This window comes from Caretta caretta, chromosome 9, assembly GCF_965140235.1.
Source record: "Caretta caretta isolate rCarCar2 chromosome 9, rCarCar1.hap1, whole genome shotgun sequence".
Lineage (NCBI taxonomy): Eukaryota > Metazoa > Chordata > Testudines > Cheloniidae > Caretta > Caretta caretta.
In genome coordinates, this window is record NC_134214.1 from 11436189 (window position 1) to 11459818 (window position 23630).

Sequence of the window (23630 nt, forward strand, 5' to 3'; positions counted from 1 at the left end):
TCTCGTTACAGTGTGTATGGTAACACTCATTGTTTCGTGTTCTCTGTGTATATAAATCTCCCTACTGTATTTTCCACTGCATGCATATGATGAAGTGAGCTGTAGCTCATGAAAGCTTATGCCCAAATAAATTTGTTAGTCTTCAAGGCGCCACAAGTCCTCCTTTTCTTTTTGCGGATACAGACTAACACGACTGCTACTCTGAAACCTGTCAAGTGAGAGAGAGAGGCAATCTTAGACCTTAGGGCTAAACATGAACACTGCATACAGCTGGGCACATCATCAGCTGGTGTAAATTGTCAGAGTTCAGTGGAACTCAGCGGAGCTATGGCAATATACACCAGCTGAGGGTCTGCCTCAGCATTTGTGTTCTGTAGGGTTATTATAACATATTGCCTAATAAGGCCAATTACCACCTGGATTACTTTGGTTATATATTCTGCCCCGTTCCCCTACTCTTCATCTGGCTGTTTGCCTTTCATCTTGTAAGGTCTTTGGAGGTGGACTGAGCCTTCTTCTGTGTTTGGAGGTTGCCTAGCATATTGTGGGTGCTAGTGAAAACAAACAACAACAACAATCACCAGTAATTCATATGATTCACTTTGTGACCACCCATCCTCCAGGTAGGCAAGCTTAGTTTGGATCTACTCTGACATTTCCAAGGAAGTGGGGAGCAGCAGAAAGGGCCTAATGGCCCTGAGAATCAGAGTACAGGATTTGAAAAGTAAGTGACTGGAAGAGTAGTCAAAAAGCAGAATGAAAGTGACTGGGAGAATGGGAAGAGACAGAATGAGGGAACTCACTGATACGGGGGAAGAAAAGAATTGAGTCATGTATAAAGAAGAAAGCTCCTGTCCTGTTCCACAGAACAGACAGATTTAAAGTAACTAACATCATTCACAAGAATGAGTCCATTTACCTCCTTCATACTGCTGCCCCAAGAATCTCCTCCCACAATGAGTTGCTCAAAGACATCAGTGCAAATTATATTCTTTACGTCCCCCACTAAATTACTGCTGAAGAAACACTAAATGTAGGTGTGCTGCAAGGATCTATTAATTTATATTTCATCTCACTTACTGTTTATGATTTAAGGAAATGGAATTCTCATTTTAGGATCCTTATAGCATCTCTTCGTTATTCAATCTGGGATCCTAGTATATAGTTTTTGCAGCTCCTTGAAGACAGTACACCCATTCCAGATGAACCTGGTTTTTAAAGCAGAAACGAATGTGCAGAAGCAGAATGGAGAGAGAGAATGAAAGCAAAGGAGAAGAGGGAAGAGCAGGATGGAAAATTCCAATGTGCAGAGAAACACTTCAGACCTCTAGCCTAAATCATTCTTCTAAATACAGTGCTGAGCGTCTCAAAAGTCATACAGACAAGCCAATTCCTAACCCAGCTAATGTAAGAAGATGCTTTTACAGCCCAGCAAACATGAAAAGGAGCCAAACTTAGATACTCTGTTCTCAGCTTTTCAGCATTCTGGAATCCTATACAGTTCACTCTACCTAATAATAATGAAAAACAGTGAGAAATTTGTTGACCGAGCAGGTGAACAGATTTTTTACTTTAAACTGGATGCTTAGAATCAAATTCTGTCCTTATATCCACCTATTCAATAGCTTGGAAAGTAATGGGGTTGCATGGGTATAGTTGAGGGCAGAATTTGGGTAGATGTAATCCCTTGATTTCAAGAAGATTGCGCTTTGTAGCTGAAGGCAGGATTTGGCCATGACACCCTGTTGTGCAGAGAGAGAGAGAGAGAGAGAGACTGCTGCTGTACATTATAGCTGTAGTGTCCCTCACCCTAATCTCCTTTAGTTCCTGGGCCCTATAAGTCCCCTTCCCCTAATGATTCCTTTGCCCCCTCAAGCTTCCTTTTCCTATTAGCTTCCTATTATTATTGATAACTAAGAGGTGCTAAGAGGATCCTAAAAAGCTTCCTTTTCCCAGACTCTCCTATCCAAACTGGAGTCTCCATAGCTGAAGAACTTCTAGGGAATATAAGAGGGAATCCCTACTTCAGTGCTTATTAGCATATCCACAGATGGGTATAGCAGCCTGTCCAGTGGAACGATAAGCTGTACTGGAGAAAGAGCTCAGCAATGGTGGACTTAGTTCTAAATTTAGGGTCTGTACCTCCATGGAGGAGGACCCGTTGTAAGATGTGTTGGACAGGGCTTTCTGGCAATGCTTAATTAAAAGATATACTAGGTAATGCATACATGCAATGTGTCAGAGGAGAGGTTGAGTGTACAACCTTCATTTGGCATTTGCTGGTTTTTGAGCTCTCAACTGCACAATTTCACTATTCTATCCAGGTCAGAGCATGGGTGGGGGTTCAAGGACACAGATAATACAGTTAATAGCAATAATTTCCCCTTATTTAGCACCTTTTATCCCGGGATCTCAAAATGCTTTGCAACACCCATGTCAGGTGGGTATTAATATCTGCATTTCACAGATGAGACACAGAGCCACTGAGTGACTTGTCCCAGGTCACACAAGACATATGTGGCAAAGCAGAAAATAGAACCCTGTTCTCCTGTCACCCATTCTGTGCTTTACTCACCAGATGATCCTTCTTTTCCTTACTAATTTTCACCTAACTGCAAAATCTGAAATTATTCTCCTGTTTACCTTAGCACTAATTCTAATAGAATGACACCTTCCGCTTCTTTATATTTTATACAATAGATTGACATGTTAGCGATAGAGAAGACCTGCTAGGTTGTGTAGTTCATTTCCCTGCATGGTATGTTGTCTACTGCTTTGGCCAGTCTAGCTTTATGTGCTTCCACGCCCTCTTTTAGGAGAGTATTCTTCAGTTTAGCAGGTCTCACTGGCAGGAAGCTTATGTGTACCCTGGCAGACATTCACAGAATTTGTAATGAGTGGCATTCTGTAAGAACAGTTGCAAATTTAGTTTACAGTGTCTGTGGTTTTGCATCTGTTTCCTATTAATCTTCAAGCAGAGTACCTGCAGAAGCAAAAAAACTCCATTTTTTATGCTGCACGTGTTCAGTTAGACTAGTTTCCATAAAAGTAAAATGGCTGTAACATCAAAATAAGAAAAGGTTGAATTGACTTTGCCAACTTAAAAGAGAAATAAGGCTCGAGTTGCTGACCTGATGCCCTGTGTTTATTATTCCTGGTAAGTGGAAATTTTTTCGTCTTCTGAGTCATACTCTAGTGTGGTCAAGAAACATTACTGAACTGATGGCCAGTGACAGCCTTGGAGCTTTGTTACAAAGCATATTTCCACAAGTGTTGCAAAAAGCCTCATCATATTCACATGTGGAAAATTATCCCCAATAAAAGAAGATATTGTGGAAAGGAATTTTAGTCCCTTCTGTGGCTGCTCTTTTTCTGAAACAATTAAGAGCTCCAATACTTTATTATAGCACCAAAGTGACCGTGGAGGGACCACTCAGAGTAGTTTAATCTCCATGGCCCATTCTGTTTCATGTCCCATGTGCTGGGTAATAACATGAAAGGACTCCATGCTTGTAAAACTAGATTGGCTGTTTATTAAGAGAACTATTTACAGATGCTGCAACTGGAGGTAATAGTCAAGCCATGCGCTCACACACAGGCATACTGCTGCCTCCTCCAAATTTCCCTCCTGCAACCAGTGCTCATCCTCCAAGCTCCATGCAGGACACTGCACATTCAGTCCTGAGTTTCTCAGTTGACACTGACAAGATGTGCACTATGTCAGTTTCTGCATATGTGATGCAAACATATGTGATGTGTTCTACAAAGAACTGGACTGAGTCCACCAAACATAAATTAGTTTCAGTCAGTGCCAACATGGGTCAGGTTGCCACCAGTAGGTGAAAAGTTCTCTACCTCCTTGCAGGTCCCCTAACAGCCCTGGCCCTCTCCCATCACAAAGGTCTGAATACTCTTGTGGTAAAATAAATCTTATTGTGGCTTTTACCAGATGATACACTTGCCAATCTTGATCCACCACAGATCTTGACCTTCATATTAAAGGTCACCCCATGCATATGCAACATTGTCCAGCCACACACTGGAGGTTTTAACTTGTCAAATTTGCTACTGTTCGCCATCTTCAGCTCCTGAGAGAATCACCTTAATGCACTTCACTGTCCATCTCTGACAGTTCCAAAGCATACTAGCTTCTGTCCCCAGTGTGGAGCAGAGGGTTTCTAAAAGAATGGCTTGTGTTTTCTGCGCTTGAAGTTATTTAGGTAGTTACTCCATTTTCTTTACAAACAGAAAGTCCTGCATATAGCAGAATTTCAATTAACAGAACATTGTTAATATAAGTTACAATGGCACATTTTGGGGGGGTTTATTGAGTTTTTTTAATGTATCTGAAGGTCAGAATACACAACAACATTGAGGCAGTTATCGTTTGTCGACTTCTTCCTTCTCAGTATTCTACTCCTGTCATATGCTACCCAATTTTAGCTTTTGAAGCTCTGTAGCGCCAAGCTGTTTTTAGTGCCAGCTACCTTAGCAGATTCCCACTTGTGAATTTATCTGCCTGGAAATGTTCTACAGAATTTGGTCTTTTTACAATTTAGTTTTCTCCTCAATGATGAGAACTGCAAACAGAATATTTTTAATATATTTAATTTCAAATGGTACATAGTCTACTTATTCAATAACCCAATAAACTCAATTTTCAAACTTTGGCCTCTCCTGCCCTAAACATTGGATATTGGAGCTCTCTATGTGCCGATTTACTCATCCAAAGACTGACTAGCAAGACCCTTACATAAGTGCCCAGTCTTGGAAATTGGGCCTGATTCTGACATCACACCACTTTTACTGTTGGAATTTCGTGGCCCTCATTGGAATTACTACTGATTTACACTGACTTAAGGGAGATCAGAATTAAGCCTAAAACATTTATAACTCACAATTCACATCAGGAGTCCTGTGCATCACTATTTAGAATGTTTGTCAGGGACTGAATAAGGTGGTCTGGTATGTACCAGTAAGAAAAATGGGCCAGGTGGATCCATATTTGGTGTGCCAGTAACTCTAATGAGATCAAGAAAGTTACACCAGGCCTGGAACAGGCCCATTACTTTGAACAGAGACCACAAAATTAGTCTATTATTTATTCCTCTCACCAACAGCACATACCCCGTGTAAACAGAGAGCGAGTGCAGAAAAGTGTGCACAAAATGATTGGTACAGAGAAATAAGACGTTCTACCCCAGAAGGTAGTCGATAGTGGGCAGCTATTGCACCTGCCTCCCAACATAGAGTACTGACTTTATTGACCACATTGTGTGAAGACCCACTGGCCACTTCTCCAGTATGCCCATTCCCCTGTTAGAGAAAGCCACAGGAGAACTCTGCTCCTTGGTATGTCTGCCAGCTCTCCATTCCTGGTCCCTTTCTCCCCATCACTAATGAAATGCAGGTTTGGAAATTTCTGGAAAAAACAATAAGATTTTCCAACTAGCTCAACATAGGAGGTTCGTGCTAAAAGCGGAAGCAGAAGCCAGATGTCCTGGGTCCTAATCTTAATACTGCAGCAGCCATTGAGATCCCAGCCCAGTCATGGGTCACCATAGAGGATAATGGGGAGAGGACTACAACCCCCAGCAGGTATCTGGTCATTGTCAGCTAAATCTTAAACTCAATCCAGATGTCAAAGTCATCCAGCGCAGAGCATGAAACAGCAGTTAGGCAGAATCCCTGCTGCCCACAGCAATTGTGCCATCTTGTTCTGCACTAACAGCAGGCGTTGGTTCAATATTCGGTAGCCAATACAGATTTCACTGCAGTAAACTAACCTCACCGGCACAAAGACATGTGAAGAATATACACACAGTTGGACCAGACTGGAATCTCAAATTCATGTCATGATTCCAGTTTTTTTAAAAAAATCCCTCTGAACATGTAATCACAAGCGCAGGAATAGATTTAAGGGAGGCAAAGAAACATTCCAAACATAAGATTAGAATCTGACCCTTTGTCAGTATCCTTCCCCAAAAAGAAAAAAATATTTATGTACTGAGACTGTGCATTAAGAATACTGCAAAGTGCTGCTTCTCCTGGAGATGAATTCTGTACATTTGCTTATAGGTATACTTCTGAATATTAGATTACTTCATCACAACACTGCCCATTACAGCACTTGCTGATACAACACATCATGTCAGGTTCAAACCTGAATTTCAAAGGAGTGAAGTTACACCAGGGATGAATTTGGTTCATTGTAATTGAATATCACCATGTACAACCATCAGAAATATAATGATGTAAATTAATGCAGTTGGGACCATGTGCAGACAAATAGCTAATGAGTCTTAACCTTAGACAAGTGTGGAGGTAAGGGATTAGCGGAGTTAGAGAGCAATTTCTATTTGGCAAGGCTAGAGTCACCATGTGGTTTTCCTTGCAGTGAATTAACATACTTCTTTGCACTGTGCCTTTTGTACAAAAGCATAAATAGTAGAGGGACATAACTAATGTGCTTCCAGTGGGATAGATTGGAGAGAAGCGTGTGCTAGGGATGTCAAAAGAACTATCCATTCCTTCAGCTCAGTCTAGGTAATAATGGTAAACCAAGCTCTGGAATGTGCAAGTAGAGACAAAGAAGGAGTTATGTTTTCTAATATGTTGTTAAAACACACAAAGAATAATCTACTTAAAATTAGGGTAGCATATGCTGTAGGCAGGTCTAGTGGAAAGGGTCTTCAGGGGAAGAACAATGAAGAGGAAAATTAAAGTATGCAGGATGCTCAGGCAATAGAGATTGTATCTGTTGAACATAAAACATGGGACAGGATGTTGAGATTAAAGATACCCCAAACCTAATCCTACAATTCAAACTCCCCCACATCTCCCCAACTTTGGGAAAGTTCACATCTGGATGCAAAAATCCATGACTGGTCACTGAACCCAATTCACCATTGCATTCCTCCAGTTTCACACATTGGTGACTCAGGTCCATTATCTATAGAGCTGGAAGAACACCCCAGAGCTCATTCCTCCAGCCTTTAGGAAAGCATAGACATGGATTTAGGTCTGGGCCCTGCATTTCAGAGTCATCTCTGATTATAACTGAAGTCTTCAAGGTACTCAAGGCTTAGAGAAAATCAATACAAATGAGGTATTTGTATTAGTGATCCTAAACCTAAGGACACAGCCTGACAGATAGATACAGCAAGTGCAGAAAAAACAGGTACAACTTTCTCCTGCAGAGGATAGTCAATTAAATGCACCTCCATTGTGAAAGAACAATAGTAGAAGCAAACAAAATAGCAGCCAAATACTCCCTCTATAGCCTAACTCTCACACTTTTCCTTTTCAAGATGGCTCCCTGCTCTCTTTGCAGTCCCCACCCAAATCCCAAGAACTGTCTAAAAATCCTCTTCTGCCCATTCTGAATCACTTAGATAAGAGTAAAAAGAAAAGGAGTACTTGTGGCACCTTAGAGACTAACGAATTTATTTGAGCATGAGCTTTCGTGAGCTACAGCTCACTTCATCAGATGTTTACCGTGGAAACTGCAGTAGACTTTATATACACACAGAGAATATGAAACAATACCTCCTCCCACCCCACTGTCCTGCTGGTAATAGCTTATCTAAAGTGATCAACAGGTGGGCCATTTCCAGCACAAATCCAGGTTTTCTCACCCTCCACCCCCCACACAAATTCACTCTCCTGCTGGTGCTAGCCCATCCAAAGTGACAACTCTTTGCATAATCAAGTCGGGCTATTTCCTGCATAGATCAAGGTTTTCTCACATCCCCCCCACCCCCATACACACACAAACTCACTCTCCTGCTGGTAATAGCTCATCTAAACTGACCACTCTCCAAGTTTAAATCCAAGTTAAACCAGAACATCTGGGGGGGGGGGTAGGAAAAAACAAGAAGAAACAGGCTACCTTGCATAATGACTTAGCCACTCCCAGTCTCTATTTAAGCCTAAATTAATAGTATCCAATTTGCAAATGAATTCCAATTCAGCAGTTTCTCGCTGGAGTCTGGATTTGAAGTTTTTTTGTTTTAAGATAGCGACCTTCATGTCTGTGATTGCGTGACCAGAGAGATTGAAGTGTTCTCCGACTGGTTTATGAATGTTATAATTCTTGACATCTGATTTGTGTCCATTTATTCTTTTACGTAGAGACTGTCCAGTTTGACCGATGTACATGGCAGAGGGGCATTGCTGGCACATGATGGCATATATCACATTGGTGGATGTGCAGGTGAACGAGCCTCTGATAGTGTGGCTGATGTTATTAGGCCCTGTGATGGTGTCCCCTGAATAGATATGTGGGCACAATTGGCAACGGGCTTTGTTGCAAGGATAAGTTCCTGGGTTAGTGGTTCTGTTGTGTGGTATGTGGTTGTTGGTGAGTATTTGCTTCAGATTGCGGGGCTGTCTGTAGGCAAGGACTGGCCTGTCTAAACCAGTCGGAGAACACTTCAATCTCTCTGGTCACGCAATCACAGACATGAAGGTCGCTATCTTAAAACAAAAAAACTTCAAATCCAGACTCCAGCGAGAAACTGCTGAATTGGAATTCATTTGCAAATTGGATACTATTAATTTAGGCTTAAATAGAGACTGGGAGTGGCTAAGTCATTATGCAAGGTAGCCTGTTTCTTCTTGTTTTTTCCTACCCCCCCCCCCAGATGTTCTGGTTTAACTTGGATTTAAACTTGGAGAGTGGTCAGTTTAGATGAGCTATTACCAGCAGGAGAGTGAGTTTGTGTGTGTATGGGGGTGGGGGGGATGTGAGAAAACCTTGATCTATGCAGGAAATAGCCCGACTTGATTATGCAAAGAGTTGTCACTTTGGATGGGCTAGCACCAGCAGGAGAGTGAATTTGTGTGGGGGGTGGAGGGTGAGAAAACCTGGATTTGTGCTGGAAATGGCCCACCTGTTGATCACTTTAGATAAGCTATTACCAGCAGGACAGTGGGGTGGGAGGAGGTATTGTTTCATATTCTCTGTGTGTATATAAAGTCTACTGCAGTTTCCACGGTAAACATCTGATGAAGTGAGCTGTAGCTCACGAAAGCTCATGCTCAAATAAATTCGTTAGTCTCTAAGGTGCCACAAGTACTCCTTTTCTTTTTGCGAATACAGACTAACACGGCTGTTCCTCTGAAACCTTAGATAAGAGTGAGAAAATTGTGCAGATTGTGAGGTTTGTATATCTGTCCCATGCATTTCCTGTGTGCCAACCAATCCCACATCCTTTTATCATCATAAGGAAAGTTCTCTCCACATATATTTACAACTCAGACCTCTCAAGCACTGATTTTTCATTGTAAAAGACTTACACACAGAGGCAGGGATGTACTGTGTATTTTGGGTCTCTTAAAAAATGTATGCAGTGGTGTTGTAGCCATGTCGGTCCCAGGATATTAAAGAGACAATATGGGGCAGGTAATAGTGTTTATTGGATCATATAAAAGATAATATATCATCCACCTTGTCTCTTTTAAATTAACGTCTATTTGAAAATAAATAAAATGCAAATTCAGTTAACAGAGTAACAGCTGTGTTAGTCTGTATTCACAAAAAGAAAAGGAGTACTTGTGGCACCTTAGAGACTAACCGTCTCTAAGGTGCCACAAGTACTCCTTTTCTTTTTGCAAATTCAGTTAAATGTCTCTTCAAGTAGATTGTAATTTACAGAAATGACTACAGTGAGATTACATGATAAATTCAGAAAATGAAGTTTCAGACAATCAAGGGGATTGTAAGTGTAATTAACAGGCCCCAGAGAATGTGACCCTGTAGGGAGTTTTGAGTGATAATACAAGGGGTTCAGGTAATAGAGGCTGAACTGTACGGGATCCAGTTCTCAAACAAACTTTCAACTATTTAAACAAAGTATTAATCATGTTGAATACAGTCCATTCAAAAGTGAAATGGTATCTGTGAGACAGCTCTCCTTATTAGGAATTCCAGCAGCTAAATTTCTGTCTTGCAGAATGAAGCAAAATGAACTGGGGCGAGGAGGGGGGAAGGAGAGGGGAGATGTGAAGATAGCTTATTCAAGGCACAAGATTTTAATGTTGCACAGTCTTTTTAACCATTCTGAACTTCATTTCCTCTGAAGCTTCAAGGGACTATTTTCGATCTACTTTCACAATCAAAACTGGGATTGTTCATCATGTCTAAATCCCGAGTGAAAGGGAAACTCTAGGGAATGACAAGTTACTTTTCTCCACTGAAGCAGTGGACACTGCTAAAGCTGTGTCCGGAGTTGGTGGGGATTCACATAGGGAAACATACAGCATTGCACCAGATGAAGGTCACTTTCAGCACTAGTGAAGAAAGAAAGAGAAGGAACTTGAAAGTTTGTGACAAAGCATGTCATCCTTTCTTATTTATTCTTTATTTCTTTAAGGCACGATCGACCAAAGAGCAGCGTTGGGGAGGTTCATTCCTCTCCAGAAATCACTCCTTGGAGGAGGAATTTGAAAGAGCAAAGGCAGCTGTTGAGGTATCATTTTATTTTCTGCTGTATCTTGGCATAAGGCTGACATTCACCTATGAAACAAAACTGTTCCTGTAATGGGCCAAAGCATTCCAAATTAAATCCGTAGCACAATTAAAGGAACACCTTAGAATTCAATTACTCAAGGCAGAGGAGAGATGCCTTTCATGAAATTACTCATTTAAAGTACCATTATCTGTCTTGGGAAAATAAAAGCTTAGCTGTATGTGGAGATGGGCCTGAATCAAAACTCACAATCCAGATTGTCTCTCTCCATAATGAGCAAGAAAAACTCCCGTGAATTTAAACATTTCTAAGCTTGTGAGTATGAAAATTAAATGCAAATTTTTCCCAGGGATTGAGTATTTGCAACTTGCGTGCATGTTCAGTCCATTATAGGCAGGTCTGTGCTATGAATTCACATCCTAACCTAGACCAGATCCAGGGTTCAAATCTGGTGGAGTTTGTTCAGAGCCATCTCTGTACAGAAGGATAGCTTGCTGCTAGACACTGAATGCGTAATTATATGTACTTACAACAGTAACCCTGTACTAAAGCAAGTTAATAAAAATAAGTGATTGCACTTTAACATATAGAGGATTCTCTGTTTTCTCCATGGTGGTTTTACTAATGGCTTCAGTCCGGAAAACTGCAGCCAAGTGATGTGCAAGTTTCTTCAATGCACCTCAATCCTGTCCTTTAACATCTTTGCCTTTCCAGTGCTGACTTGGAACACTTCTGATTAATGCAGTCCTGAGCCTTGTTGGACAAAGACAGCTCTTTACCAAATGACATGTGTTTTATAATATGAACCAAAAATGATTTGGATGGCATCATTGATTCCTAAGCTTTAAACCTCTCCACAGGGTCCCTCAACAGCCCTTCAAACCCCTACAGCCATGATCCATCATTCCCCTGGGACAAAGCCCAGGATGAAATATGTGAGAGCCACAGATAAGTGATCTTGGTTGAGGAAGTCTGGCTATGAAACAAGCTTCCAGAGACTGAAATCACCTCCTCTGCAAACACATCTGAACTTTGGGGATGTTTGGATCCAGATCTAAATGTTACCATATAGGTCCCAATTCTGCTCTCACGCCAGTCTTATGCCTGTGTAATTCCAGTGACTTCAGTGGAGTTATTCTGGGTTTACATTGGTTTATGTGAGAACAGAATCAGGCCTTATGGCTGAGCCTGGTCTCTAACTACCAATGGAGCTCCTAATACATCAGATACATTTCATTGGTGCTGTTTATTGTTTATAATAAGATATGGCAATTTGTTCCACAGTGTTTTAATGCATATAGGAAAAATTTTTGCCTCAGTTTACAAGGCTAGATAAACAGAAGGAATTAACTAGAGTTCAGTTCTACAGACCATACACTGAATGCATTTCTCTTTTACCCTCTAAAAGCATTGACTGTTTATGCCTGATCCAAGATTGTTTATTAAGAACTGCTGGTGATGCATGAAAGGTTTTCCATGCGTTCCGCATCGTGCAAGAGGTGCTTTCAAACCTCCCTTGCTCAAAATTCTCTCTGTATTTTCAGTCACTTCATGAGCACAAGGTGGGAGTCAGGCGCATGGAATTGGGTGATAGAGTTCTCAGGGATGCCATCAGTGTTAAAGTCACTGTTGTAAAGTCAGTGTCCCGGCTAACAGCGGCACTGCTCTTGCAACTGGTAGAAGCTAAGCATGGTGGGATGCAGCATAAAGACCAAGAGCAATGGACTGAGGCAAATAAATTGCAAGACACTACTGAAGTAGTTTACAAGGTACGGAGAGGAATATTATTGTAAAAGGTGCCTGCATATTAACAAGGTCATTCTGAGGCAACAAGGACAGATTATTAAAATGCCTTAATGTATTCTGGAAAACAGTTTTTAAAAGGGAATCTAATTAAAAGATTCTTTAACTGTAAAACTGGCAAAGTAACTTTTTCTGTTTAATATACCAAGTTGTACCACATTTTTAAAATGTAAAGGAAAATATGCTTCAGGACCTTACAAGGTACATTTTCCTCTGAAGATTTTTTTTAAAAGGTTGAATTGCCATTCTGGCCAGAACAAAGCAATAAGGAAGCTAGAGTGGTTGAGAATCATTTTCCAGCCCAGCTCAGAAAAATTAGCACATTTATAGGGCGAAGCTAGACACTGTCCAAAAATTCATTTTTTATGCTCTTGGTGTTTCTATAATACCTTTCCAGTGAGAAAGCTTGAAATGGTAAGATTAGTTACAGAACTGATCATGGAGAGAAAGCAAATTTCAGGATCTTATCTTTGTGAAAAGGATTTAATTAATAATCCAGAGAGTGAAGATGCCAAACCATCTCCTACCCAGGGTTCACCTTGGGAATCATCTCCAGTTGTCCAACCTTCCGGTGAAATTAGGTCTGTGCTGTAATTTCTTCTTAAAGAGGCTTAAAGAGAATCATGCCCTCAGAGAATCTTTAGATAATAAAAGATTGGAGTGAATTACCTTTATAGAGATGTTAGGGATACACTTGCAGTAACTTGGGTGCTTGCAGGCTTGGGTGCTTGCAGGTTTGGCTACATTTTCTGTCTCTCTGGAAATTAGATTTGATTGCTGCCTTATCCATTTGTTATTTGTATGTGCACAGAAAGAGAAAGAGTCAAGAGAACACCTTATGTTTTCACAACTTTCAAGTACTGTACCAAATGTTTGCTTTTAAAAAACCTGATTAGCTGCCTGTGTTTTTCCCTCTAGAAAAGGATAATTTTGGTACTCATGACTACAAGATGATGGTTGGGATCCACACATCTGTATTTGCAGAATCACACAGAGGTTTTTGGGGGTCCAGGGCAAAAACCTGAAACTGAAGCCTTCCATTAGGGTGACCAGGTGTCTGGTTTTCAGCCAGAACACCCGATTGAAAAGGGACCCTGGCAGCTCTGGTCAGCACTGCCAACCAGGCCATTAAAAGTCCGGTCAGTGGTGCTAAGGCAGACTAGTCCCTACCTGTCCTAGCTGACACTGTGCTGCGCCCCAGATGCAGCCAGCAGGTCCAGCTCCTAGACTGGGGGTCCCTGCGTGCTGCCCCTGCCCCGAACACCAGCTCTGTACTCCCGGCCAATGGGAGTTGGCAGGGGGGCAGAGCATGTGGGCAAGAGTGGCGCATGGAGCCTCCTGGCCCCCCTGCCTAGGACCCAGACCTGCTGGCTGCTTCCGGAGCACGTGCAGCATGGTGCCAGGACAGACAGGCATCCTGCCTTAGCCCCCATGCTGCGCCACTGACCGGAAGCCACTCGAGGTAAGCCCACGGCCCAAGCCCCAACCCCATGCCCCATCCCTGAGTTCCCCCCCCACAACCCGGAGCACCCTCCTGCACCCCAAATCCTTCATCCCCAGCCACACCCCAGAGCCCGCACCCCCCCCTGCACCCCAACCCCCTGCCTCAGCCCAGAGCTCCATCCCACACCCTGAACCCCTCATCCCACCTCCCCAGCCCAAACTCCCCCCGGAGCCTGCACCCCACACTTCCTCCTGCACCCCAAAACCCTCATCCCTGGCCCCACCCCAGAGCCAGCACCCCCAGCCCAGACCCCTCACCCCTTCCCACACCTCAACTCCTTGCCCCAGCCTAGAGCCCTCTCTCGCACCCTGAACCCCTCATTTCTGGCCCCATCCTGGAGCCCACACCCCAGTTAAAGCCCTCCCACACCCCAACCCCCTTTCCCAGCCCAGTAAAAGTGAGTGAGCGTGGGGGAGAGTGAGTCACTCAGGGAGGGGAAATGTAGTGAGCGGGGTCGGGGCCTCAGGGAAGGGGCAGGGCTAGGATGTTCGGTTTTGTGCAACTAGAAAGTTGGCCACCCTACCTTCCATCCTTCCAAAAAAATTATCATGGAGATTAAAGAGTTTAAGAATGGGGTGGGGAATTAGAGAGGGCCCAGGTCTGAGGGGTTGCTATCCTCTCTGAAGGAATGGGGGGCCAGGGAAGAGATGGGAGTCAGAGAGGGCCCAGGCCTGTGGGATCTCTGACCTTCCTTTTCAGGGGGCTTTGCTGAATGTGCAGCCAGGGGGCTTCTCCTATTCCTGCCTCTCCCAGAGCTTTGACCCCACTACTACACGTACAGGTTCTCGGCCTACTAGGTCACTTCAGGTCCGGCGCAATGATGTCAGTGGTGGCAACAGTGGGATCTGGGCCTGGCTGGGGCAGGCAAGTTGCTTCTCTCATTGGCAGTTTCCAAACCTGAGTGACACTGCAACTCCACAGCCAGGTCGCAACGCCACTCACTCAAATTTGGCCTGGCTACCCCTCTATCATTTTGGGGGCCCTCTCAAAACAGTGGGCCTGCAGCAAATTCCCACCATCAGGCAGCTTTATGTACTTGCAGTTTGTTAGAATGGCAGTTTTATCGTCCAGTATGATTTATCCCAACTGGCTAACAAAGTGAATCCAGGAAAGTGCAAACATTTACAGCTTGTGAGAAACTTCTCAGAACTGAAAAGCAACAGTGAGGCTATGGCATAGCACATTCACTAGTTTACAGTAGGGTCGACATTAGGTCACATGTCGTATTGCTTCACAAGCTTCAAGAGAAAATTCAAATTGTGCACCTTGGTATCATTCTGTTTGCATCACAGTGTTACATAAACATGTTCCAGTGCAACATGGTCATGACGAGGCATCAAAAATTAGTAAGTAGTAGCAAAACAGTATGACAGTGGAGTACCAATATGTGACATCATAACAGCGTGTGACACTCATGCAGGATGTGGGATCATTGAGAAAATAAGGCTGAGTCTGGAAATATGAAGTCCAGTGGTAACTTTATGCCCTCTCCCACAATTCATAGCCACAAAGGGACTATAATAAAGATTGATGAGAACAACAGAACTGGCGGCTTTAGATTATTGCCATGGGCTTTAATTCCTTAGTCCCTCTTTTCCCTGACTTCACACTGTGCATTCCCAGTTGAGAATGAGTTGGGTATCTTTTGGGGAAACTCCCTCATTTAAACAGAATGGGTACAATTTTCTAAAGCACCTAACTAACTCAGGCTCTTAAGTCCAATTTTTAAAAGTGACTTTGGCGCTTAGGAGCTAAGAGCTTGTCTACTCTTAAAATGCTACAGCAGTGCAGCTTCAACACTTCTGCAATGCTTCAGTGTAGCCTACTTATGATGATGGGAGGGGTTCTCACATCAGCATAGATAATCCACTTCCCTGAGAGGCAGTAGATAGGTTGGCAGAACAGTTCCTCCGTCGACCTAGCGCTGTCTACATGGGTACTTAGGTTGGCTTAACTATGTTGTTCAGGGTGTGGGGGAGGGTGGATTTTTTACATCTGAGCAATGTATCTGGGTCGATGTCATTTTCTAGGTTAAATCATCCCTAAGTCTCAGTGAAAGGTAACGGGATTTAGGCTCCTACAGGCCAGTTTTACAAAGATATTTAGTCACCAAAAGATGCAGATAGGCATCTACTGGGATTTTCAAAAGGACCTGAACAGGTTAGACACCTAAACTGCAGTTGATTTCAATAAGACTTAGGCACCTCACCTGCTAAGGCACTTTTGAAAATCCCATTGGGTGCCTATTTGTATCTCTAGGTGCCTAAATACTTTTGAAAATCTGGCCCTACATGCCTAAATCACTTTTGAAAACGGGAGTTAGGAGCCTAAAATACTTAGGCACTTTTGAAAATTTTACCTAATATTCCCTGTAAATACCTGGTGGGAATCCTATATTTGCCTTTATCTAAATTAATAGCTGTAGGTTTTACTAAAAAGTCAGACACCTCCCTTTTTCTTTCAGCAAACTGTCAAGCTAAGATGACCTTAGGTAGCTGGAAGTTGCAAGCTTTAGTTATTTCTGTGCCTTTAAAGAAAAAATTCTCATAGTATTATGAAGCAGTAATTTTTTTTTTAAAAAGTAAACCCACTTCATTTTTTTTTAAGCACTGGTCAAGAAGAATATTCACAAATCGATTTCATTCTGATTAGCTATTTCTTTAGGCAGAGCAGCAGAGTCAAAATTCATATCTCAGAGAGCATGAAAGGTTAACAGAGGCAAGTTTAGACATCTGTCAATAAGCAAGCTGCTTTCAGGGTTTTGGGTGGGTTTTTTTTTTTTTTTTTTTTTTTGGTAATTATACATCAGGAAATAGAGAACCTGAGGAATATTTTTGCTGTCAGTTAATTTAACTGTTTCAGTGTTTGTGCGGTTAATTTTTTTTTTAATTAACAGCAATAATAATAGCCGCTTAGATGGAATACCATGCATTGTACATGTAAAGAGCCAAATGATAAAATACATACTTCATGATGTTGTGTAACTCCACATAAATGTTCCAAATGGTTTGAGACTGTTAATGTAGTAACACATCACCCATGACATTACTATGAAAGCTTCTGCTCACCTTTCATACAAAGATCTTCCCCAGCATTAATTAACTCTGGCAATGCACTTGTGAGATAGCTGTTGTTCCCCCCATTTCATAGGGTAACAGACAGAAAGGCTAAGTGACTTGTATGAGATCACACAGCAAGTCAGTGGCAGGGACTGGAACTAAGAGCAGGAGTCCTGATGTTAGGGGTGAGAATTTCAAAAGCACTTAGCATTAGCCTGGGGGTATGTCTACACTGCAAAAAGCCAGTGCGTTCTTAGCTCAGGTTAGCTAACCCCCATTAGCTAACTTGGGTTAAAATATCAGTGAAGATGTGGCAACTCAGCTTGAATTCAACTCCATGCTTGAACTGGAGCTGCTAATCCAAGTTAAAAGCCAAGTTACCATGTCTTCACTGCTATTTTAACGTGAGTTAGCCAACCTGAATTAAGAATACAACTATTTTGGCAATGTAGACATACCCTAACTCTGCTCCCATTGACATCAATAGGAGCAGAGTTAATTCAATGCTGAGTGCTTTTGAAACCGCTATAACTAGAACACGTGTTAAATATTGATCCACGTCATTAGAGTCAAGTCACTGCCGATGAACAGTGTTTCTCAGGGTTCAGCATGTCACACAGCAGTTCCCTAAACTGTAATGCGTGGCATAACAATAGTGTGTTGGCTATGTAGCTGTCAAGTGGCTAGGGTGCTTTCAGTATCACACAGAGACTGCTTAAAACAATGAATTTAAGCAGATTAGAGTGGTTTTGAACAGCTATAGCTATGAAAAAAATCTACATTTAGAAAGTATCCACACTATTTGATTCCTGTTGAGCAGCAGATCTTTACATGTGCTCAGCAAAGAGTGATTTTGCAATATGGTGTGAATAACAGCATGGATTTAACATTTCCAGGATGCTGCAGAACTGTTCCAAATACAATTTTCCTCTTCAGAATTAATACAATGCCAGTGGAACTCTCTCATGCTGTAGATCATGGTTCTCCGCCAGGGATATGTGAACCTGTGTGAGTACGCAGTGGTCTTCCGGGGGTATATCAACTCATCTAGATATTTAGCTAGTTTTACAACAAGCTACATAAAAAGCACTAGCAAAGTCAGTACAAACTAAAATTTCATACAGACAAAGACTTTTTTATACTGATCTATATACTATACACTGAAATGTAAGTACTATATTTATATTCCAATTGATTTATTTTATCATTGTAATGGTAAAACTGAGAACGTAAGCAGTTTTTCAGTGCTACTGTGCTGGGACACTTTTGTATTTTCATATCTGATTTTAAAGCAAGTAGTTTTTAAGTGAGGTGAAACTTAGGGTACGCAAGACAAATCAGGCTCCTGAAAGGGGTACAATAGTCTGGAAAGGTTGAGAGCCACTGCTGTAGATATCCAAAGGAGTGCAAGCATCCTTATATAATCCCCTTGACATTTTAATGACTTCAGGCAAGCACCTGTGATGTCATTGTCATTCAGATGAAAAAGTGCTTGGTACATTTCTTCACCCTCAGTAATAGGAGTCTGCCATTGATATTAACAACAGTCAGATCTATTGCAGTGTCATGGCCAGCTTCCCAGACACGCAGTACTGATGAAATGAGCCTCTGCCATATATTTGGTATTGCCATGCCCCACTTGCCCTGAAACATTGTTTCTTTGTAAAGGATAGAGCAAGGGGAACTCACAACAAAATAAATATGTCTCCTTTAAGAAGGTCTCTGGAAAGGAGCAGTCTTCAACTTCCTAAGGGCCTTACCTCAGGGCCCCAGTTCAGAGCTCCCAAAATTTAGGGTCAGCAAATAAAGCCTCTGGACCCAGTCAGGCTAGTCCCCTGGAGCCTGAGAGAGACCGCAGTTTGCCTGGCTTCTAGGGCCCTCACTCCTGTTCAGCTCCTCTTCCTGTTGAAACAGCCCCGCCCCGGGGCAGGCTGGGGGATCCTTGAGTACACAGGAGCTTACTTCAGCTGCCAGCAGTAGACTGCTCCTTCAAGAGGTAGTGTACCCTGCCTCACACTTCTTCTCATGCACCCATTTACTGGCACCATAGCAGGCCTGGGGACTTAATCTGTTTGTCTGATAATTTTCCCCACAGAGCCCTCCACACACTGGGACACCCATTCCCCTTAACATCAGTAGAGATCCCAAAGTTCTCTCACAGGCAAGAGTGGATTCTGTGTGGGTCACAATGCTGATATTGCCAACACCATATAACATGCCTATTCCCCCAGTACTCCAGCCTGGCTCCCTGTGAAACTCGCGGGGTATCCATGGAGTTTTTCAGGGCAAAGTGGGTAGCGTGGTGCACTTCTGCACCCCTTCGTCCTAGATACCCCCAAGCTGACTTCCCTCTGTGAGCAGCAGCTGAGGAGATCCATAAGAATCCCAAAAGCTCCATTATTTTTCAGTTTCCCTAGAAACACAGAAGCAGCAAGAAAAAGAAAGGGAGAAATATTAGCAAATATCTGCAGTGGCCAGAGATGGGACACGAGATGGGAAGGATTTATTACACAGAATTCTTTCCCAGGGTCTGGCTGGTGGGTCTTGCCAACATGGTCATCAATTGCCATATTTGGGGTTGGGAAGGAATTTTCTCCCAGGTCAGACTGACAGAGAGCATGGACATTTTTTACCTTCCTCTGCAGCATGGGGCACGGGTCACTTGCCGGTTTGAACTAGAGTAAGTGGTGGGTTCTTTGTAACTTGATGTCTTTAAATCAAGATTTGAGATCTTCAGTAATTTAGCCAGAGGTTAGAGACCTATTACAGAAGTGGGTCAGTGAGTTCTAAGGCTTGTGATGTACAGGTCAGGCTAGATCATCATGATGGCCCATTAAAATCTATGAAACTAACAGGGTTAATGTCAGTACCATATGTATCATACAGAATCTGTTCATATCTGAAATACATTAGCTGGTGTTATGTATGGCACAGGAGCTAGCAAACAGAGCTGTAAACAGGGGAGTTTGAGTGGGAGTTTGTCTTGTGGTGCTTGTTCGGGGTTTTTTTTGTTTTGTTTTGTTTTCTCTGTGGGTGGTGGTGTTTTGGGTGTGGTTTGTGTTTCCCAGATTAACAGGGTTTAGGTGGGAAGGCTATGACAGATACAGAGGCAGCAGTGGGAGTGACCCATGTAGTGGAAGACACAATGAGGATGACTCGATGTGGAAGCTGTGGTATATACATGATCCTGGAGGCGGCACCTGGTAAGAGTTTTGTCTGTATGAAATGCCGTCTGATAGAGCTGATGGAGGAAAAGATCCGAGGTTTGGAGATGCAGGTGGAAAGTCTGGTTGAGTTTAGGAAGGGGTTTGAGCAGATTATGGAGCAAAGACATGAGGTATTTGAAGGGAAAAGCTCAGACTTGCAGATGGAAGCAGGACTGGGGAATTCTGAGGGGAGACTGGGTGAGGAAAGTGGTCAGTGGAAGCATGTGACTAAAAGAACCAGGCAGAGGAAAAGACGGGCTAGTGAAGGAGAAATAGAGCTCAAGAATAGGTTTGCAGAGTTGGAAAATGAAGAAGGGGCTCAGCAGGTAGTCACTGAAGGTGGAAGGGCAAGGAAGAAGAGAAGAGCAGTTAGTCCTATAGGAAAAGGGGAAGAGTTAATGGAGACTACACCAAATATGAGCCCCAGGAGGATACAGGATGGGTTAAAGAGGATTACAAGGGAGAATAGGAATGGAAAGAACTTGCAGCCAGAAGGCACAGGGGATAGACTGGAGAATAGCACTGTCACCAGGAAAAGGCAGGTCCATGTGATTGTGGACTCTTTACTGAGAAGAATAGATAGGCCTGTAACCAGAGCTGATCCAGAGAATAGGAGGGTGTGCTGTCTTCCAGGTGCTAAGATACGGGATGCAGACCTGAGGTTGAAAAGGATTCTAAAGGGAGCAGGAAAGAATCCCCTAATTATCCTTCATGTGGGAACAAATGATATGGCTAGATTCTCGCTGAAAAGTATTAAGGGAGACTATGCTAGGCTGGGGAAGACGCTTAAGGAAATCGAGGCTCAGGTTATCTTTAGTGGGATTCTGCCTGTTCCTAGAGAAGGGCAACAAAGGTGTGACAAGATTATGACTATCAACAGATGGCTTAGGCAGTGGTGCTATAAGGAGGGCTTTGGGATGTATGGCCACTCGGAGGCATTCATGGACAGAGGACAGTTCTCTCGGGATGGACTTCATCTGAGTAGGGAAGGAAATAGACTTCTAGGATGGAGGCTGGCACAACTGATTAAGAGAGCTTTAAACTAGGAATTTGGGGGAGATGGTTGGGAGATGTCCAGGTAATCTCCACGCCGGATTTTAGCATTGAGAGGAAAGAAAACGAAGTAAGAGAGGATACAGCCGTGGGTAGGAAGAAGGGCAGTGTAGATACCAGTCTCATAGGTTATACTGGCTGTAGAATGACCGTGCCTAATAGGGTACAGAATGTGAGTGAGGCCAAACAGCAAAAATTAAGATGTTTGTATACCAATGCGAGGAGCCTAGGTAACAAAATGGAGGAACTAGAGCTACAGGTGCAGGAAGTGAAACCAGATATTATAGGGATAACAGAAACACGGTGGAATAGTAGTCATGACTGGACTACAGGTATTGAAGGGTATGTGCTGTTTAGGAAAGACAGAAATAAACGTAAAGGTGGTGGAGTAGCATTGTATATCAATGATGAGGTAGAATGTAAAGAAATAAGAAGCGATGAAATGAATAAGACTGAGTCCGTCTGGGCAAAAATCACATTGGGGAAGAAAACTATTAGAGTCTCCCCTGGGATAGTGCTTGGGGTGTGCTATAGACCACCGGGATCTAATTTGGATATGGATAGAGCCCTTTTTAATGTTTTAATAAAGTAAATACTAATGGAAACTGTGTGATCATGGGAGACTTTAACTTCCCAGATATAGACTGGAAGATGAGTGTTAGTAATAATAATAGGGCTCAGATTTTCCTAGATGTGATAGCTGATGGATTCCTTCATCAAGTAGTTGCTGAACCGACTAGAGGGGATGCCATTTTAGATTTGGTTTTGGTGAGTAGTGAGGACCTCATAGAAGAAATGGTTGTAGGGGATAATCTTGGCTCAAGTGATCATGAGCTAATTCAGTTCAAACTGAACGGAAGGATTAACAAAAATAAATCTGCAACTAGGGTTTTTGATTTCAAAAGGGCTGACTTTCAAAAATTAAGGAAATTAGTTAGGGAAGTGGATTGGACTGAAGAATTTATGGATCTAAAGGTAGAGGAGGCCTGGGATTATTTTAAATCAAAGCTGCAGAAGCTATCGGAAGCCTGCATCCCAAGAAAGGGGAAAAAATTCATAGGCAGGAGTTGTAGACCAAGCTAGATGAGCAAGCATCTCAGAGAGATGATTAAGAAAAAGCAGAAAGCATACAGGGAGTGGAAGAAGGGAGGGATCAGCAATGAAAGCTACCTTATTGAGGTCAGAACATGTAGGGATAAAGTGAGACAGGCTAAAAGTCAAGTAGAGTTGGACCTTGCAAAGGGAATTAAAACCAATAGTAAAAGGTTCTAAAGCCATATAAATAAGAAGAAAATAAAGAAAGAAGAAGTGGGACCGCTAAACACTGAGGATGGAGTGGAGGTCAAGGATAATCTAGGCATGGCGCAATATCTAAACAAATACTTTGCCTCAGTCTTTAATAAGACTAAAGAGGATCTTAGGGATAATGGTAGCATGACAAATGGGAATGAGGATATGAAGGTAGATATTACCATATTTGAGGTAGAAGCGAAACTCAAACAGCTTAATGGGACTAAATCGGGGGGCCCAGATAATCTTCATCCAAGAATATTAAAGAAATTGGCACATGAAATTACAAGCCCATTAGCAAAAATTTTTAACGAATCTGCAAACTCAAGGGTTGTACTGTATGATTGGAGAATTGCTAACATAGTTCCTATTTTTAAGAAAGGGAAAAAAAGTGATCCGGGTAATTATAGGCCTGTTAGTTTGACATCTGTAGTATGCAAGGTCTTGGAAAAAAATTTGAAGGAGAAGGTAGTTAAGGACATTGAAGTCAATGGTAAATGGGACAAAATACAACATGGTTTTACAAAAGGTAGATCGTGCCAAACCAACCTGATCTCCTTCTTTGAGAAAGTAACAGATTTTTTAGACAAAGGAAACGCAGTGGATCTAATTTACCTAGATTCAGTAAGGCATTTGATACCGTGCCACATGGGGAATTATTAGTTAAATTGGATAAGATGGGGATCAATAGGAAAATTGAAAGGTGAATAAGGAACTGGTTAAAGGGGAGACTACAACGGGTCCTACTGAAAGGTGAACTGTCAGGCTGGAGGGAGGTTACCAGTGGAGTTCCTCAAGGATCGGTTTTGGGACCAATCTTATTTAATCTTTTTATTACTGACCTCAGCACAAAAAGTGGGAGTGTGCTAATAAAGTTTGCGGATGATACAAAGCTGGGAGGTATTGCCAATTTAGAGAAGGACAGGGATATCCTACAGGAGGATCTGGATGACCTTGTAAACTGGAGTAATAGTAATAGGATGAAATTTAATAGTGAGAAGTGTAAGGTCATGCATTTAGGGATTAATAACAAGAATTTTAGTTATAAGCTAGGGACGCATCAATTAGAAGTAACGGAGGAGGAAAAGGACCTTGGGGTATTGGTTGATCATAAGATGACTATGAGCCACCAATGTGATGTGGCCGTGAAAAAAGCTAATGCGGTCTTGGGATGCATCAGGAGAGGTATTTCCAGTAGGGATAAGGAGGTTTTAGTACCGTTATACAAGGCACTGGTGACACC

The 23630-nt window shown here is 42.5% G+C and overlaps 1 protein-coding gene across 3 annotated transcripts in view; it reads left to right on the forward strand.

Moving 5' to 3' along the window:
• Window positions 1-23630, forward strand: part of PEX5L (peroxisomal biogenesis factor 5 like) — a 178064-nt gene that overhangs the window by 127117 nt on the left and 27317 nt on the right. For all 3 annotated transcript variants that reach the window (XM_048864343.2, XM_048864344.2, XM_048864345.2), the window contains one exon: window positions 10377-10472. In XM_048864343.2, the coding sequence (XP_048720300.1) occupies window positions 10377-10472 (96 nt within the window). The remainder of the gene's footprint in view (window positions 1-10376; window positions 10473-23630) is intronic.